At 35.2% G+C, this 18,473-nt stretch overlaps 1 protein-coding gene across 1 annotated transcript in view; it reads right to left on the bottom strand.

The window, feature by feature from the left end:
* The window catches only part of WDR7 (WD repeat domain 7), a 376,393-nt gene that overhangs the window by 238,930 nt on the left and 118,990 nt on the right, over positions 1-18,473 (bottom strand). The window contains exons 17-18 of the mRNA XM_062201720.1: positions 13,785-13,903; positions 11,727-11,850 (exon numbers count right to left, since the gene is read on the bottom strand). Coding sequence (XP_062057704.1) covers positions 11,727-11,850; positions 13,785-13,903 — 243 coding nt within the window. The remainder of the gene's footprint in view (positions 1-11,726; positions 11,851-13,784; positions 13,904-18,473) is intronic.

Below are 18,473 nucleotides of genomic sequence, written 5' to 3'. Positions count from 1 at the left end.
AAATGAAACAGCCTTAACAATTATTGTAATGCATGGACTTAGAATTCTAAATTGAATAAGTGAACTGTAAAAAACATTATAGGACTCACTGGGGGAAGTATAAACACTGAGTAATTATAATATTAACAATTAGATTGAACATTTAGCATTGTAAGTTTTTTTTCAAAAGACTATCTTTTAAGAAGCAAACTATGACATTTACAGACAAGGTGATAATGACACCTGAATAGCTTCAAAATAATAAGGTGCAGAAGCTGAAGGGGTATCAATAAAATAAGAGTACTCAAAAGAGTAGCTGTTGTAGCTAAGGCAGTAGATACATGAAGTTCATTATATATTTTCTGCTTTGAAATACGTTTGAAATAGTCCAAAATAAAAAAAAAAAGTTTTAAAAACTGAACAGGAAGAAAGCATGCCTTTTGTCTGAAACCATTCTATAAAATTATATTGTAGCATTTGAGGAGATCATTTAACAAACCATTCAAACATCTCTGTGAAGAAACTCCAAGAGGAAGAAGAAAAAAGGATTTACTTATCAGTAGTGAAAATTAATACAATTCCTTTGAAATGTCCCCTATCTGATCTGTTTTCTCCTCAAACCTCTATCCCTTTAACTGTCCTTCGTAGGGATACTGGATACATAATTAATAAAAGAAACGATTAGGTAAGCCTGCTTCTATAAAAAGTACTTAAATGTGCTTTGGCCTAAAGTTTAAAAAAAGGCAACCTGTCCCACTGACATGCAAATAGAAAACTTCAAGAATGACTTTCATGGTACACAATGATCATCCCAGGCACAGCACATGGCCACGGGATATGTGTTGCCAATGATAAAAAGAGAATGCAAATAGGTACAGAATTAATTACATAAGAATTTCCCAATCAGAACTGTAATATAAGCAAAATCTCTCATACATACTTCTAATATTTGGTGCAAAGAAAAATAATCGAAACTGAAGTACCAAACGTTTTAGTAGGATAAGCAAATGCATCTACTGATTCCACATAGGACATATCACAGAAGCATCACTGCACTTCCTATGCCTTGAAAAAAGAGAAAAAGAAATAAAAAAATTGGGGCCAGTGCTGTGGCCTGATCAAGCTGCCACCTGCATAGCCAGCATCTCAAATGGGTGCCGGTTCGAGTCCCAGCTATTCCACTTCTGATCCAGCTCTGCACTATGGCCTGGGAAAGCAGTGGAGGATGGCCCAAGCCCTTGGGCTCTTGCACCCATGTGGGAGACCTGGAAGAAGCTCCTGGCTCCTGGCTTCATATCGGTGTAGCTCCAGGCATTGAGGCCATCTGGGGAGTGAAGCAGCAGATGGAAGACCTCTCTCTCTCTCTCTCTCTCTCTGCCTCTGCCTCTCTCTATCTGTAACTCTGCCTTGCAAATAAATACATCTTTTTTAAAAAAAGAAATTAAAATTAACAAATTTAACCTCATCTAATAAAAATTCATTAATTTAAATGGACACAAAGTCGTCAGTATAGAGGTTTGGCAAGTAGAACTTCACTATTAAAGATGGCTGAATCTACACTCACACGTCACAATTACAGTTACATAAGGATAAATAAGCTCTAAAACAAGATAGTTGGCCAATCCAAATCTGCCAGGCTTATACATTTTAAATCTAAATAATGAGGTATGGATCAAACTTTAATGTGGTCTATTCAAAACCATTGCTGTGCATCTGGAAAACAGCTGTTTCAGACAATGTTTTAAGCACACCACACACTGAGCTAGGACTCTCCAAGCACAATGTACCTGATGCAGCCTACCATGAAGCTGTGTGGGCACAGTCACTTTCTTCAGAAGTAGCAAGAATATATTTTGCAAGTTGCCACACAGAATTGTAAGAATTATAGAGAAACTGAAAATTGCCCTGCATAACAGACTTAGCAATTGTCCTAGATGTAAGGGAAAGTTTATACTGACTCTTTACTGATTCTGACCTATTTCTAGTTCTGTGCGAAACAGAAAAATCACTTGTTAGAAATTTAGTGATTTGTTAGGAATTTAGTGATCAGATAATTAAGTAGTTTCCAATTGTATTAGAAAAATCCCAGAAGGCAGAGAAGTCTTTTCACCAAAAAAAAAAAAAAAAAATCAAACTACCTAACGGATTATTTCACATATTTTATCTGTGTAACATACCAGGACACTGGTTTAGATTTCACATGTGAATCTGCTCCCTAAAATGTTTGAAAAAGAGAGTGTGTTTCTTTTTATTTGTCATTCCATTAATGCAAGAAGCAGCTGTGATGTAGACAAGATTGGTGCAGAAGCTATGTGATCTCTTGGGGGCTCCAAATACTTCAGGGTAAAGAGGACAAAGTGCCAGTCTGCTGTTCTCTTCCCATTGGACTTCCTAACCAATGATCTAGCTCAGTAGATTAGTACCTTTTTATATTACTAAAAAAAAAAAAATCCTTGGGAAGCAGAGTATGTTTTCTCACTAATTACTGTCATCTGAATGAGAAATTATGAAACAAAAAAGCATAGATCCTGGGCTGAAAATGGAGTAAGGTTAAGAACTGCCTGTTGAAACTCCTCCCTCCTGCCTCTCCCCCTTCCTACCAAGAACCACCATGGGTCAAGACCCTTCTCCAAGAGTGGACAGTGATGAACTGGAAGAGAAAAGGCTTCTGGCCCCTAGTAGTCATTGGTTTCTATATAGATAAAGTTTGGAATGGTCCCAGAATCCCAATCACACTTTTAAAATAGGTGACATCTGAGACTATGTGGTCACTTCAAATCAAAGGTAAATAAATTGTGAAAAGCATCACTGTTCTTTAAATTAAGACTACAAATGCCCAGTGCTCTACCTATCACCCAGAAATCAAAGATTTTTTTTCTGGTTTATTTTCTCTGACTTTGATATTTTCTTTGAAGAGTGACTCCTACTTAATCAGAAAAAAAACAAAACCTAAATGTAAGTAGGACCCTACATGCCATGCCCCAGCAGGGAGTAAGCAAAAAGCCTTCTTCACTTCATACCTGAAATACAAAAAATTATCTCAAAAATCAGCTAATTTTACATCTTTGCACCCACAAACTATGCTAGGAGATTGTCTCATAATGCTAAGTTATTAAAAGGATGTAATGTAATTATCTGTTTGAAAATCAGCAGAAACATCCAAGAAGGAAGAGTTATTCCTTCCACTACCATTCCCCAAAGCTGGACGCTCCTTGGTACAAGCACACATTTCAAATGGAAGCCTCATCATCTTTTCCTAGAAAAATGTAAAGTCCTTTCTCAAGGCTTACAAAGAAAGAACTGCATATAGCATTGACATTGACTATAGGAACGATTTTTAAAAACAACAAGCAACAAAATAGGTGATTGTGATTGTTTTCATCTCTAAATCAAACAAGGGAAAATCTTTTCAAGTGATGGGTAAGTTTTATAGAACAAGCACAGAAAATACATACAGAAAAATTACAAAAATATTAAGTATTGTTACAGATGACTGGATTGGCATTTAACAGGCTGAAAGAAACCAGATCAATCTCAATCTTGCTGGGGTCAATTCGGGTGCTCAAACAAATAAAAAAAATTTTTCTTTTTTATGTTTGTATACCAGAGGTGCTAAAATATTAACCAAGTCAGAAAATGTCATGTACAATGAAACCGTTTGTAAATATTAAGCCATATTTAAAATGTATATTTGTATCAAAATCTGCTTAATAAAAAACAGATTTGATAATTATCACAATATCACAAGGAAAAATAAAATATAAAATAACACACTTCCAGAAAAAGGATGAAGAGAGTGAGTGAAGGAATAAGGCAAAAATATTTTAATATAATTTGATTGTTTTACCTCCAGGATTTATATACAACATTTAAACAAAATATAGCCTGAAGTATTACATCAAAATATTAAGGTAAGATAGGTTCATATCATATCCTTACAATTACCTTAAATCCTACCGAAGTATAAGATCTATTCTGTCACATGCAGATTACAACATGGCTTCAAACTAAACTATTTAAACAATGCAGATATTTATAATATCCAATCAACAGAAGGAGATACTGAAATATCACTATAAATGTCTCACAATCCAATCAAAATTGGATTTGCACATGCATATTCAGTGTCTAAGAATTAAAACCTCACAAGATTTTCAACACAGCCTTTTGCTCTGTAAAAAAAAAAAAAATTACAAATTGAACAGGACTCCGAATATCTGTGCTGGAATAATCTGTACTTGAATAAGAAAATGTATATTTAAAAGCCTACTAGACACTTGTTCTATTACAAAGACATATTCCAGTATTCATGTGCAGTGTTTTGTAAAGTACTTTATTTCCATTAGCATTATAAATTTTTGTTCTTCAGCAAATCAGCAAGAGAATAATGGCACAAATCAATATAACAGTCTTCATAGCAACTAATATTAGGTCATTTATTACAGCAAAGGGTGCTAGAGCCTCAGCTGAAAGTACATCAGGCACTTCCATTGGAACACCATTTTTTAAAAGAATGTGTCACAGGTTGAATGAGTATTTTTCCTTTATGAAACAGTCTTTATAGGCTTAAGTACCTCCAACTTCTTAAACAGATAGTAAGTAGACAAACAACTCAAAGAAAGTCAGTTATGCCTCCTAGGGGCCTTGCCACCAACTACAACTGTAGGAGTGCTTACAAATATCTGCATTGAAGGGATACATAGAGACTTGTGAAAGACAGAGAGGGAGTAAAAGGAAATAGCTGAAATTATTTCAACCTCTTTCATCCCCAACATCCCTGTGCCAGGAGCCATTTGATTACCAGTATCCTGTAAGTGGGGTGAGCAGGAAAGAGGCAAGTATGAGGTCCCACAGCGGATGCAGTCCCCATTTCCTCCCTGCTATGCGAGGAACAAGTGAGTGGATTTCCTTATGCATCACTCCTTGCTTTGTTCCATAAAGTGGCAACCTGTCAGGAGACTTGTATTGATGACCTGAAAGCAGGCGGCTGCTCTATTGTTACAGAACCACTTAAGACAGAAGAGAGCCCTGGCAGCAGGAAGTTAATCTGGGGCAGTCCCTAACCTACAACGTTACTTGGTGACACCAGGTGTGTTCTGTTTATTACTCAGAAGCAAAGTCTCATCACCAAACCCTCCAGAAATGCTTTCATTTTTCACTTGCCACTTTACTACTCTAATTTCTAAGACTTGTTTAGAAGATATTAGGGGAAAAAACACAAGAAGATTAAAAGACTCGGGCTACATGGAACGGATTTTCCTTAGGATAGTTGTGACTTATATGGAAGAAATCTCATTTTTATTCCATTAGGTTAGTGGCCAAAAGAGGTAAGTAGAACGGCTTAATGCTATTAAATACACACAGTCTAGAGTGCTTAAACTTAGGTTCAAATAGCTCAGACACTCTGAAGGAAAAAGAGGAACCAGCATCTCAGGTCCCAAAGAAACACTGCAAACAGGTACAAGGTAGACATGGTGTGCTCTGCACTCTACAGTCTGTCTTGGGACAACCCCTTTTGTGCCACAATATAAAAATTCACACAGAAGTGGTTTTTACCTAGATCACTTGGTCATAATTTGATATGTTCCCTTTTGAAATACAATCACTGCCAATGAGTTTGTGAAAACTGTAAGACACACTACTACCTGTGTTTCAGCTAACTCATGAAACAGATATTATGAGAGGGGTATTTTAGAATTATCAGTTCACAAGCAATGAAATGAGTTTTACTTTCTTTCCCCAATTTAAATTAGAATATTCTTGCTAAAAAAGAAACATATCCAGGGAGGCACAAAAACATCTGAGAAAGTAGCCAAGTGAGGAGCAACAGGGACGCCAGAGGGCTGACACTGACCTGAGCTATTTTTTCATCAGAGAGCCCTTATGAGCCAATTCCCTCTAACAGCATATTTAACACAAAGAAATGTAGTTCCCTGGCTCCTAGTCTCACACAACACTGGCAGTGGTAAACTGGAAATCAGGGTAAGGGTGAGATGAACAGCCCCATAGTAATCAAAATTGGTAATAGCTACTAGACAATAAACAGTGGAAAATTATAAAAAGTACAATACAAAATGCAAGAGGCATATCAATCTGGGGACTCTTTCATTCAGATAAAGAGGAACACGTTCTTCAATAAGCACGTGGTGATTGTATAATACAGGCCAAAACAACTCTGGTTTCTGTAATGTTAAAAAAGCCAGAGACCATTTGAAATATTTCAACAAAAAAAGAATACATTATTTTAAAACAGTCTACGCATCTAGTGATTTCAAAACCTCAATTATCCAGAGAAATCCTCCCTGAAATCAGCTATCTCCAAAAGTTCAAAGTAACTGAAACATAGAGAAGGAGAGAAAGAAGCAAGGAGTGCTGTGCAGTTCAAGGCCTGTGGAGGGGAGGGGGCTCACACTTAAATCATATTTATCAACAGCTGCTTGTCCTTCTGCCATCGTCTTCCCACTCACAAACCCCAAAAACACCTGCCTACCAAAGCATAAACTAACATTTATGTTATTGTCCCAGCTATGCTATGCCTTCCCACTGCCACTATAACAGACAGTTCCATCTTACCTGCTTGCACATTGTTGGTCCATCCACGTTTGTGCTCAGAATAACCACTACTTTATAATCATCAGAAAAGTGACTTCAATTCCAGGTTAAAATAGGTACTACAGAGTGGCTTGTTGAGAGTCAAACCCAAAACATTTACTAGGAGTGTCTTTCATTGAACAAAAGAAATCCTATTCTGTTTCCAAGGGGGACAAAAAGACGAGCCTAACCCTGGTAACCTTAACACAAAAGGAAGCTAAAAAGGCAGGGACTCGATAAGAACAAAGGATTGTCCTTTCTGATGACATCAATACGTATTAAACACGATATGTTACACATCTTTCTATCAATATCTGAGATGATGAATTTGCAAATTAATACTACACTGGTCATAACTGCATAAAATTATGACACCCTCTTTAAGAGGCAGTTTTTGATTTATAGAATGGTAGTGGCATCTTTGTATTTAATGTTTCTGAAACTAAGAGAGGAGATGAGCCCCTGTGAGCAAGCAGAATACAATGTAGGAGAAATAATTACACTGCTGACCTCATGCCCTAGAAGGTCACTCTGCCTCGCAGGCCAACGGGAATCAGGAACCAGCAGCATGTACCTCAGAGAAGTCACTGACTGGAATGAAGGGCAAGTGTGGGTATATTTCATAAACTAGCAGGTGCTTGACCTCATAAAAAAGTCAATTATCAAAATGCTACATGTAGCATGTCACAAACAAGAAATATAGAAAGTAGGGCTCTACAAAACATCTTCTGCTCAAACTAAATCTGAGATAACTCACAGCATCTATTTTCTTCTGAATTGTAATTCAACAGATTCACAAATATCATGAATCCCTATATGGTGAGAATAATCAGTAGAATTTGTCAACTGTGATTTCAAACAAAAAGTGATTATCTATACATGGTAAAGAGTGATGACTCAGAAAAGATTTACAATATTTAGATAAGTCAGTATATAAGAATGTATATAGTATGTATCACTTGAATCCTGCTCATTAGAATAGGAATCACAATGCATTTGTCCTCAATTTTGTCATCAGAAATTAGGCATCAAAAGCTTACACACTCACAACCTTTGTAAAGAATAAAATAACGTCTCGTGAATGGTTCAGTAACAGTGCTCCATCACCTGACACCAAAATTCTCCTATCGCTCAGCAAGAACTTGGTGCTTAAGAAAATCTGTCAGCTGGCTTTTCTGTTAAGACCACGCTCCTTTTTCTTCCTCAGTGATCTCAGTCTACTGCCAGAATCCCTGGGTAATACAAATGAAAGCGAATTCGGAAGCAGCAGCAATAAAAACTATAGAACAACAGAAAGAAAAGGGGGTGGTGGCCAGCCCACACTCACTATGTCTGTTAGGCACTAGGCTGGATGCTTTACAAAAAGTTCCTCATTTAATGCTCTCAACAGTTAGAAAAATAACTGGCTCTGGTCCATCGCTTTCTTTAGGTTTTCTGATAAATTTGCAAAAGACTGCTTATGATATAACACACCTAAACAAAATACAGAAGAGCTCAGTCAGTAGGGCTAGGTGACTCAGTTGTTACCATAAGCCCAGCTCTATCACTTACTGTGAAAGTTACTATCCATTTTAAACCTCTGCCTCCTCATCTAGAAGAAGAAAGGCTAGTGTGTAGTCTGTCAGCTCAGGGGCTCTTAGACCAAGCTTAGGAGCAGCTAACATCACTTAGGAATCTTTTTAGATGCCTAGAATGAGTAAAGTACAACGAATGGTGTATTTACCAGATGCACTGTTTAACATTTTGCCTACTTTAGTGAATGAGACGATTACTAGGCTAGCTATAGGTATAAGTTTCTACGACAATATTTTATAATGTAACTTCTACAATGATCAGCTCTTCAAACACTAATGACAATGGTGGGGGCGATTTCACTACAAGCACGTGGAATGGCAGGTGTGGGCTGTCCACCAGCTGGCTCCATAACCTTTTGATCCCTTCGGACAGCAAATCTGTTCAAGAGCCCTATGTGGTCATTTCTCATTTGTTGTATGCTTTCTTCTCCTTTCATACGTTCAGAATCCCTATTCCTTTAGCTTGACATCCTTTTATTAAAATAGAAAGCTCCTAGGAAAGCAAACTAAAACTAATTTTACACTCAGTCAGTGTAAGAGTTCCAGAGTAGATTAGAATGTTACACCAAGGGTTGTAAGTGTGTAAAGTTTTAGTTACATGTAAAATGCATGTCTATTCATTCTTTTGCTAAAATAAAATACGGTGACAAGATTAAAATTTTAAGTAAGCCAGCATTCAATTAATTTATAAGTACTTCAGAGTACTATAATTAAATAGAAAAGACATGATTACGTAAGTGGAAAGATTTAAATTTAACCTAAGAATATCTAGTTTATTCTTATTTAAATTTTGAAATTCAGCAAAGAGTAATTTTCTAACTTCAGCAATAATTTTTCTGCTCCATTTTCTTGCTGTTGTTATTAGACATAATATGGCTGGAAGGGACACAGAGAGCTGTATTAGTTAAACCAAATATCGTTGCTCATTCTTCCAATTCCACCCTCATTAAAGAACTAAGCATGCTGGCAGCAAACAGGACAGAATAAACAGTGTTTAAGAAGGAGCTTCAGAATCTGACAGTCACTAAGTGACTGTGGGACCTTCAGGAAGTTCTTCAATTTCTCCCAGCCTCAACGAAGTCACTTGAAAGAAAACAAAAGCAGACGTGGGGATGGTGACAAGAGTCCCTCCTTTATAAGGTCACTGTAATTGTTAAATGAAATAATAAAGACCAAATACTCAGCAAAAGCCTGGCTGAGAGAGGGTGTCCAATTAACGGTAGGGAATTACCATTATTTCACTTATACCAAATCCTCTCTGGACGCAACTAACCAACATATGCATTTCTAGCACTGCTTTGGGGGCGTCATTTGTGGCTATATTACGGCCTTCCCTCGTCAGTAAGTCATTTTCTTCCTTCCAGGATAAAAATGGCATCCACGGCAACTGCTCATCGTACCTATGCTCCCAACTCACAAGAACCCAACACTACTCATCTTTGATGTTTTTCTTAGACCTTTATATACAGTCAGCCATCGGCTTACACATTTTCTTTTATTCTGCCCTATCTACATTTAAGTCTGGGTCCTAAATTCACTTCTGTAATAGCCTCCTAGCTACTTACTCTACTTTATTCTGTTCCCTCACTTTACACTAGATCATTCTAAATAGAAATGTTTCTCAATATTTTCACAATAGCATTCTCCACTGAAGAGAATGTCTAGTGATTTGCTATCATCTAGCTTCACTGTCAGCCCACTCTACAGTATTATACTCACAGTCTGTTCCCAACTTTGGGGATCTTTTATTTAATTAGTTTTATTTTGAACTGATCACCTAACTCCATTTTCTGGAATATGATGACATTAATGCCCACAAGTTATGAACAAAGAACACTCTTTCAGACTATGTATTAACATGCTCAAAAGCAGAGCTTTTTTCAGCCCAATTTTATTAACATTGTTTAAATGGTAGAAATTTATTTTTTAAACCTACACATATTTTAAAAAAATTTTAAGCCTAAAACCTTACAAGGAACTTCCAGTAAGCAAATGAAAATTAATATTTACTCAGTAAAAGAATTATCACTCCAACAGATAAGGATTTTAACTGGCATTGTTAATGTGTGATGATTTAATTATAGGTAAAATATGTATATTTACATTTTTTTATAGATTACAAAATATTTTTAAAGATTTATGTATTTATTTAAAAGACATAGTGACACACAAGAGAGGGAAAGATAGAAACAGAGAACTTCTGATCACTGCTTCACTCCCAAATGCCTACAATAGCTGAGGCTGGCCAGGCTGAAGCCAGGTGCCAGGAACTCCATCCAGGTCTCCCACATAGGTGGCAGAAATCCAAGTACTTTAATGGGCCATTGTCCTCTGCTTCCCAGGTACATTATCAGGAAGCTGAATTGAAAGCATGGAGTAGTCAGGATTTGAACCAGGCACTCTGACATGGGATGGTGCAGGTGCCCCCAGCAGTGGCCTAACCCACTGTACCACATGGCCCATCCTAATTTATTTAATAAATATAAGGGGTTTACTATTGATTAGGTACTGTTCTTTAAACTTAACAAAGATTAACATTCCATAATCATATCAACTCCATAAAGTCCCACTATCATCTCTACATTATCTGTGATAAAACTGAGGCTAAGAAAGTCAAAGTGCCCAAGGTCACATGCTAATTAAACATTCACTTCAGTAACCATTAGCAAACATCTAGTAGTTAGGCCAGTTCTAACAGTCACGACAGTTTGTGAATTTTGTTTCCATTTTCCTTCTTGTGCAATCATGTACTACCTATCTTGTAATGCGTGATGAGTATTTCATCACCAAGAACACCTAGTATTGGTAAATGGGCCTTTAAAACGAATCTACCTAAAAACTGAGACCAAATTTTCATACCAAAAAGTTTTTTGTAAGTTACACTGTGACTTCACCTTTAAAAAGTTTGAACTAGTTCATTTTATAAACAACATAATTTATTCTAAAATTTTAATTCTAAATTTGTTAGAACAAAGAATGAATCAAATAGGACAAAAATGATAGCAAAACATAACTTTTCTTCAATGCATCTGACCTAATATGATTACATTTGTTTTATTTTGCAAAAAATATTGAAAAATTTCAACAATTTTCTCAATCCATTCAAATTGTAGTCTTTTGAGAGACCCATCATGAAAATCCTCGCTAATTTTCTCTTCTTTGAAAGTACTCTGGTCTAACTCTCCAGATTTTGGGTTTAAGGACTCTCCCTTGCATTTCTGCTTGTATATCATCAAATCGCTATCTAAGAAGTTGGCACCCACAAGGACAATAATGTAATGGGCACAGACAGATGCTTATATAAATAGGACAGAATTTTTTATTGGAAATTAATTTTACAAGGGATCAGTTCATTAGCATACATTTTGATACTAAATAACTTTTGCTAATTTTTTAAACCAAACTCCTGAACTACAGAATTTGGAGGAAAAATGAAAAAACAGAAGTTGAGAACTCCTTCTTTTCACTTTGAGGTAATAATGACTCTCTTTTGTTGAAAGGCAGAGCATCCAAGTTTGTGAGTTTACACACATTTTGTATATACGCACGCAAAGCACTCTGGAAAAGTACAAGAACTCTTACGTGATATGACATGGTCCATATACTGAGGTAAATAAGGAGCCCAGGCATCGATGGCTTCTTTCCGTCCTGCCTGTTCAATTCTTCTCAGTTCTGCTAGAAGAAGGGCTTGTGCAGCTTCTCTTACCTAGGACAATCACAGATCAAAATGGAAAAAAACAAAGCACATCAATTGATGAGGTGAGTGATTGGGAATTATAAAGTTCATAATGAAATAAAGCTAGAAAATGTAAATACCAGGTTTATTTACACAACAGAAACCACTAACCATCTAATGAATTAAGTGCTTAAAATGGAATAAATTAGATGCTAGCATATCATCAAAGACATTTTAATTAATCATCTCATTAAAAATATTTTAACCTTAATGGACAGAATTATTTTTGAACATTTAGTAAGATTTGGGTTTAGTGTTTCATTCATCAAATCATTCTTGCACTATAATGAACCATTTTCAATTTTAAAATTTCTATATAAATATTATTTCTGGAGCAGATGTTTAGTCCATTGGATAGGATGCCCATGTCTCACACTTGAATGTCAAGGTTCGATTATCAGCTCTAGCTACCTGCTAATGCAGCCTCTGGGAGGCAGCAGTAATAGTTCAACTAATTGGGTTTTTGCCACCCATGTGAGAAACTTGGATTAACACATTTCTAGTTCCTGGCTCCCGGCTCAGCCATGCTCTAGCCATTGTGTACACTAGGGAAGTGAACCAGCAGAAGATAACCTTCTCTCTCTCATTGTCTTTCTGTCTCGAATTAAACAAAATTAATAAAAATTATTATTAAATGTCTCTGTTAGAACAATTACATTTTTTAGCCTGAAGAAGTATAACTGTATCTAATGAGCTTCTTTATAGTACTTATGCTAAATAGTACTGTTTATGCAAATCAATATGTATAAATCTACATGATTCATGCATATTGAAGATATGCTTAAACTGTTTTTGACAAATAGGCAGATTTATTATTGTGTAAAGGTATAACCTCTTTAGTTTTACAAAAACAACTCATTTTTCAAAATTTTATCAATTTTTCTTTCAAGGTGGCATACAACTTTATTTTGCTGTTCGAGTTGAGTTTAGTTTCATTTTGGCAAAAGTGCCACAGACATGAAGTCAAGGAAGCTAGTCAATTATTAAGTGATGTGCCAATCAATTCATTAATTATTTATCATTGAAGAGATAACTCCACAGCATCTAAGCAGGAATTTGAAAGTTAGGTTTACATATGCCTGGCTTTTGAAGTAAACTCAAATATTATTCAATGGAAACTCATGAAAATTTTAGTATGCTGCAATTTCATTTGGAGTTGAGGGAGGGAGACCAAAAAGAGATAAATATGCTGTTTGGACCTGGAAAATTAAAAATCTGGAATGATACAAACTGCTACATGTGTATATGTCAAATGACATATAAGGAAAATCTCTATAGAACATTCCCAAGTTCCTAGGGATATTATGTTACAAATAACACCTAACACAGCGAAGTTCATTAACACAAAATCCTGGCAACCACTTATTGGGATCCTACCATGTGTCAGGCAGGCCCTGGACTTACTGTTTTACTTGCATTATCTTATTTGATCCTGACAGCAATCCCATGAGGGCTATATTATTATCCCCACTTTACAAATGAGAATGCAATAGGTTAAGTAAATTGCCCAGGGTCACAAAGTTAATAATTGGTGGGACTGATATTTAAACCCAGCTCTCTTCTAATTCCAAAGCCTTTTACCGTAACACAGTACCTTCCATTGAGATAGCTATTGGCTTAGAATTTGATTGATTTGATTATGCTGAACACGTAATTTTGGATGAGGTAGGTATGTGTATGTGTGCATGTGTATACATGATTGGTATAGAAATTATGCTTAAGAAATAGTGTCATAGTGTATATGGAAAAAGTAATTGAAAAGAAAAACACAGAAATCACAAATACGTATTAGCCACCACATAATAAATTAGATATACATTAACCATTTTTGTTTCAAATTTATATATGACCAATGCATTTTTAATACTGTTGTTTTCTGTCTTTATCAGCCCTATACTACTTACCTCCAAGCATCGATCCTGCCATCTGCGAGCCAGCATCTCTAGAAGTGGAGGCCTAAATTTATCCAGTCCCAGCAGGTCGGGCAGCATAACACAATGCATAGCAGCTAACTGACTCCATCCTGTTAAAAGGGAATATGGCACAAATACTTCAAACACTTTGGAATTCCTAGGTCAAAAAGTTTTTCTTTCCCTAAGTATGTCAAAAACAACAATAACAACAAAAGGCAGACTGACTGTTATAAATGGTTTCAACTTAATATTAGACATTTTGTAAAAAGAATTATATGATATGTGTTTCATCCTAAATTATATATTTGGCACCTGTAAGACTCTCAACATCTTAAATCAAAATGCCTTGTCACACAGAGTTATCTGAATGTAAAAGAAAAACACATTTCCAAACAGAACCTCCAAGTTTAAATTTACATTAAGAGATGGGAAAGCATGGAAATAAATATGTACTGGTGCTATAGATCCGAACACACTGTCAGTCAAAAGGACATTCACACAGATATCCAAAGATAGCTTCATGTCACTTAAGGCATGGCCATCTGGGTGTTGCCATTGTGTTGGCCAAAAGAGATGTCATCCCTTCTCTGTCAGAGGGCCTTTAATTAAGGGAGTTATTGATCCCTTTTCTTACAAAATGAATCAGATATTTAATCACAATCATAATGGAAATAAATAACATAATGCCAACTTTTAGAAGAAAATGAATTTAGACATTGCACACAGCAGAAACCTTATGATCCAAAATTTATAAAATCTTAAACATCATTCACTATAATCCATGTGAATAAGTTACTTTCTCCAAAATTCTAACTCACGATATGGAATTTGATTACACGAAAAACAAACACTGTACAGCACTGCAACATTTAAAAGTTCTGGTAAACAGGCATCCTCAGATAATCATTCCAATTCTATTTTAAAGGTGTCTGAAAAAAATCCATTCCCAATAAATGCCTCATTCTTCCCAAATTATGTATGAGGCCACAATTCACATCAATTACCACTACCTCCTGGGGATAACATCTAAAAATAAATAATCAAGAATGGATGTTTAAAAAAAAAAAAAGGTCCACTAACACACTACAAGGTGAATTATCTGTGAACACAGAATTTTCAGTGACCAAAGAAAAATCAATGTTTTGAAAGAATCTAAAATAACAACAAAACCCTAACACAAAATTCAAAATGATGGCTGGGATTGTTAAAAAGGGAGTGAGTGTGGTTAGTTAGAAGAGACAGAGAAACAAGCCACCTATTTAAAGACTCATCCTCTCCATGAAGAAATTCTCATCACCTGCCAATAAAGTTGTAATTATGTTAATTAACACAGGCACACATCTTTGAAATTATAATTCATTTACAACAGAGATGTGTGTGTACATTACTACTTAGTAATTTTTAGAAGTATCTTAATGTGTCATAGAAAGTATATTTATGAGTCAAATAACATAATGATGACTCTTACCAAAGAAGGTCCAATGTCTGACAGCTTATTTTTGAATTATCAAATTTCTATCTTTCACAACATCTTAACAAATATGCACCTAATTATTTTTCCTAAAGGTGGAGTTATACTTTAAGGTTCCTATGTTTTTTCTCCAGAGGAGTGGTTCCTGCAACATGGGCCCTGTATCTTACAGACATTGCAACACTCCTGTACAACAGTAAGTTTTAGTGAAGAGGCAAAATCATCTCACATTATACTTTAGGTTTTGTAAATGTTCTCCTTTATGTATTATATAAAGATTGAGACCACAGAGAAGACAGAGGATATAACTCAGAGCTCATAAGTTCTATTAAGCTTCCAGGCAGTATAAATAATCTTAGATGGGTCTTAGGGAATAAAGGTTTGTAGATCCCATTCATATTTTCAGAGCTCCAAAAATACTTTCTATTTGTGTAATTCCACAGGGATAAAATGATAGCTCAACTAAATCTCAAAAATTGAAATGATGGATTTTCGCCGTATTCAGAAACAGAAATAGGAAGGAGGATAAATAAGTGAATTCCTGCCAGTCTAAAATCACTGGTGCCAATCATCAATCTGAATACATTTCAAATGAGAATGTAAATTGAGAGACTTGCCCATAGCCAGAGCAACCAGTTGTGTAAAGATGGCAAAGTGTGTCTGTCACAGAGCAATGATACATACAAAATAAATTCATTAGTACAAATCCCAGAAACCACATGACCAACATCATTACAAAAAAATCAATCCACCTCCTAATATCGACCTCACATAAAGATCAGTATCTTTGTACTTCTTTAACAGCATTTGATTATAGGAAACATTGTCACTGGTTTTAGCAAATAAAGATATAAAATGGGAACTACAGGATCTCATACATAACAAAGGAGATGAATGTATAAATCAGATAAAAAGAACATGTCAATTAGAATAAAGCACAGATCGGAAGGGAGTTGTTAGAAAGTTGAGAGAGAATACCTTCATTTACTAAGAAACAGGTATGTAAAGCAGGAGTAGAAGCAGGGTCAGAGCCAGCATGATCAGCATCAGACCGAGCGGAAACGACAGGTGCAGCGACTTGCAGAGGAAAACAGAAATAAAAAGGAGAGAATTGAGGTACAGCAGTTTCTGAAAAAAAGCTCAGTATTAGTAAAGAATGAAACACAAAGTTGGCAAAAATATAGTGAACAGAAAACAGAAAAATGATGTTTTAATAGGAAGGGCACAATCATTAAAGACTTCAGCAGAGAAATGATGTATTCTATAAAATAATCACAATGTAGTTCAAATTCCAGTTAACATCAAAATCTATTTAGCATTATGGATGAATGATGTGTATACTAGTAAGACATAACTCTAAAACAACAATTAAAAACCTGTAACACATTATGAATTAGCAAAACCACACTTGTAATTTTATAAATGTACCACATAATAAAAAAGTTTATATTGGTCTTCATATTGCCAGTTGCACTTTTCTAACAATTTATTCATTAACATTAAATGTAAATTATTTTTAAATAACTCAAGCAAATATTTTCTGAGATTGTTTTTCAGTTTTCGAGATTCACTATATGTATGCAAACAATTTAAAATACACCAACTTTTCTAACAGAACTTTATTCATTGGAGTTTAAAAAAATGTTTTATGGTATAAATGCCATATATACTAAAATCAGTTATTGCAAATTTTATAATTCTTATAAAACAGACAGGCCAGCACCCTCACCCTCGTCCCCCCCAAAAAAGTTACGTTGCCAGGAAAATGTTTCAGATAAATTATCATATGAAAAAGCAAAAGGACCGTATGGCACACACATTCTACAACTGGAGATCAATGTTAAGATTTAGAGGTCACCATTTGACACTTCCTTCCTATGGAGAAATTACCATATGTCATGCACAAGCATCTTCAAATTAATCCCTCTCCTTTCTTCTGTCATTGAACAGCAATAGGTTTGGGCTCCTGAACAGATTAACCATTGTCTGCTGAATGATATGTTTGCTTTTCATGCAGAGAAGTTCTTTTGTGACCACAGGACAGCTGCATGAAAACAACTTTTTCATAATTTCCACACGAATGCATCATAATGTCAATCAGGCACGTGTGAGGTAAACAGGAGAACTAAAAGAAGACTATGAACAGTAACCCCTCAAAAAAAAAAAACCTAACTCTATAAACCCAAAGAAACACATTTTACATATAGAAGGCTGTATCTGGGAAATAATTCTTTTGTTATGAGAGATGTGTTTTTTACTCCTTAAGAAATTATAATTGTTTTATAATGTTATACTTATGAAAGAAATAGAATTTGCTTTTAGATCTAAGGTCCCCATTACTCCATTATATTTTGCAGAGAAAATTCAAGTATTTCTATATACCACTGAATAAAGGGTTTTTTATTTCCTATCATTTTTCATTACAAAATCAATTATGGCCTACAAAATATTCACTTCCCATGCAAAAGCATAGTGCACCTCGGTGGCAAGGAGTAAATTTTCAAGTTTTGGATTTCACAGCACCAAAATGTTCAGAAAGTACCTTTGCTGGCTTCTAACAATTGGCACTTTTCTGTCATTTTACTTTTTTAAAAAAGCAAGAAATTATCTTGCCCTGGAAAGACTATAATAATTCTGTGTGACTTTACCTTTAATTCTGATGGGACACTAGAATGAGAAGATAAGGAAATTCAATATAAACAAATAAAAGTTTAGCACTGAGTATACGTACACAAGTCTAACAAGAAACTCAAGATGCTACTGGCAGAACTGCTAGAATAAGCATATGTCTTCATAAAATAATGTTTACCTTATAGAATTATTTTTTAGAGCAAGAGTGCAACACAATTTATTTCTTAAATAATTCACTAGGTTATTCAGTGTATAGTTTTTCATACATGTCATTGGAGATATGTGTCAGTGAATCTTGATTATGAGAATATAATCAACAAATTAAGGAATTTTACCAAAACCCAAATAAAAATGTCCTCTAAAACACAACAGCCTTATTAGCCTACTATGGCACTGTGAGAATGATTACAAATGACTGGCTTACTGAAAGAGGAATAACTTACTACTTTATTCCTTTTAGTATTTTTTGTTCTACTTAATACTATTGGTTGAACTCTTTAATTAATACACAGTTATTCTTAGGTGTTTAAATTTAACTGAAAAGTGATCCCTGTTAAATATAAGAGTGTGAATAAGAG

This window comes from Lepus europaeus, chromosome 9 (assembly GCF_033115175.1).
Source record: "Lepus europaeus isolate LE1 chromosome 9, mLepTim1.pri, whole genome shotgun sequence".
Taxonomy (NCBI): Eukaryota; Metazoa; Chordata; class Mammalia; order Lagomorpha; family Leporidae; genus Lepus; species Lepus europaeus.
The sequence above is the reverse complement of the archived record's forward strand: the minus strand, read 5'-3'. Positions and strand labels throughout refer to the sequence as shown.